Consider the following 1,999-nt stretch of genomic DNA (forward strand, 5'->3'; position numbering starts at 1 on the left):
CGCCCGACCAGCTATGACGCCCCACATTATAGAAAGGGAGGGGACTAAGGGCGTACAGGTATGCCCTTGGTCCCCAAGAGGTTAAAGAGACCTGTGAAAAATTAAAGAAGCAATCTGATTGGTTGCTATGGGCAACTGCACCCCTCTTCCTCTGCACAGGTTTCCATAAATCTCCCCCATTATCCCCTCCTCACAAGTCTAAATAACAGTTCTACTTTGGTAATGTCTCCTTATTCATATTTTTTACTTGCCATTGTCCTGTCCTGATCTACATACTTCCATTTCTCCATTTCCACAGATCTGGGAGAATTATTATTTACCGGGATCATGTGTGAAGACAATTACAGCTCTATCAATGAGATTTTTTTTCTAGGATTCAAAAACCTTCACCAGTACAATAATGTGTTCTTCTTTTTCATCCTTCTGATTTTTCTTGTTATATTGGTTGGAAATCTTCTTATCATTGTATCGGTTTCAGTCAGCCGGCATCTCAGACATCCCATGTACTTTTTCCTCAAGAATCTCGCGATAGCGGACGTGTTGTTCACCTGGAATATCTTACCGGCATTGTTACATGTCATACTGTGGGGCGGCGGACGTTTATCTATAACCGGATGTGTTCTTCAATACTATGCACATTCCTTTCTTGCGTTTACACAGTCATTCATTCTAACAATTATGTCCTATGATCGATATCTCGCCATCTGTTACCCATTACACTACGCCTCCATTATGAATGCTACAAACTGTCTCTACCTTGTCATCTTTTCTTGGGTCTTTTCCTACATTCTTATTTCAAGTGAAATTATTTCTATATTCCAGATGCGGTTCTGTGGGTCAGGTGACATTGACCATTTCTTTTGTGACATAGCTCAAATTTTCGAAATGTCATCTTCCGACAACACCATTCTCATTTGGAATGATTTTGTAATCGCCTTGCTTACTATCTTTTTTCCGTTTCTTTTTGTTGTTGTATCTTACATCTGCATCTTTGTTACCATCCTCAAGATTTCTTCTATCACTGGACGGAAAAAGTCTTTCTCTACCTGTAGCGCTCACCTGCTGGTTGTCTGCGTTTACTACGGCACTCTCATGGCTATCTATATGGTGCCATCTGGAGAAAATTCTCAGAATCAAAACAAGTTTAAGTCTTTAATCTACACAGTGTTAACACCGCTTATTAACCCTATAGTTTACAGTCTGAGGAACCAGGAGATCTTAGGGAGCTTAAAGAAACTTATTAAGAAGCATATACAAGCAGAATGACACAGAGCTGTTCTACTGCACATACTGCCACCTACGTTATCTTTAAGGTCAAGGCTACACAGTCACTGTGTCGTGTGACAATACCAATTTTGTGTGCCAAACTTCCAGCTGATAGAAATACTTTTGCTGCATTTATATGGAACTATATGGATCCTACCACAACTGGTGCACGAAAAACATAAATAAAAATTATATAGGGTAAACAGAGGTTGCTCACTAGTTACATTAAAGTTATTTGTCACTTGTCTGTAAAGAATAACGTTATGAACTGTAACCCCTGGCCTTTATTATTATCCAACGTCTTAACAGTTGTAACCAGAAGCGTATGTATAGCATAGAGTTAGACAAGGTGACTGCTATGGGGCCATTGTCTATGAAATCAGCTAAATCTGTACAAGACTTATGGCACATTGGCACATTGCGGTATATAAACCATCCATAACAACAAAAGGGTTATCCAGGATTCTTCCAAAAACAGTGCCACTAAATGGCTCCATTGCAATACCACCAACAAGCTAAGGACAAGGGTGGCACTGTTTCTGGAAGAGAGCAGCTATGTTTTTCTGATCATGGACAACCCCTTTAAAAAAAGATACAAACAGAAGAGACAATAGCTTGAAGTACACCTGCTTCACCCACATAGAGGTACATCACAATGCTCATTGACAAGATACTCATTGACAAAAAAAATGGACACTGATAGAAATGTCATGTTGCTACAAAACTCAGCATA

General features: G+C 39.6%; 1 protein-coding gene across 1 annotated transcript; it reads left to right on the forward strand.

The window, feature by feature from the left end:
* The first annotated feature begins 678 nt into the window (after positions 1-678).
* LOC130277514 (olfactory receptor 10A7-like) lies at positions 679-1,266 on the forward strand. The gene has a single exon (XM_056528191.1). The coding sequence runs from the start codon at positions 679-681 to the stop codon at positions 1,264-1,266; it is 588 nt and encodes a 195-aa protein (XP_056384166.1).
* Positions 1,267-1,999: the final 733 nt, after the last annotated feature.

Source organism: Hyla sarda, chromosome 6 (genome assembly GCF_029499605.1).
Source record: "Hyla sarda isolate aHylSar1 chromosome 6, aHylSar1.hap1, whole genome shotgun sequence".
Taxonomy (NCBI): Eukaryota; Metazoa; Chordata; class Amphibia; order Anura; family Hylidae; genus Hyla; species Hyla sarda.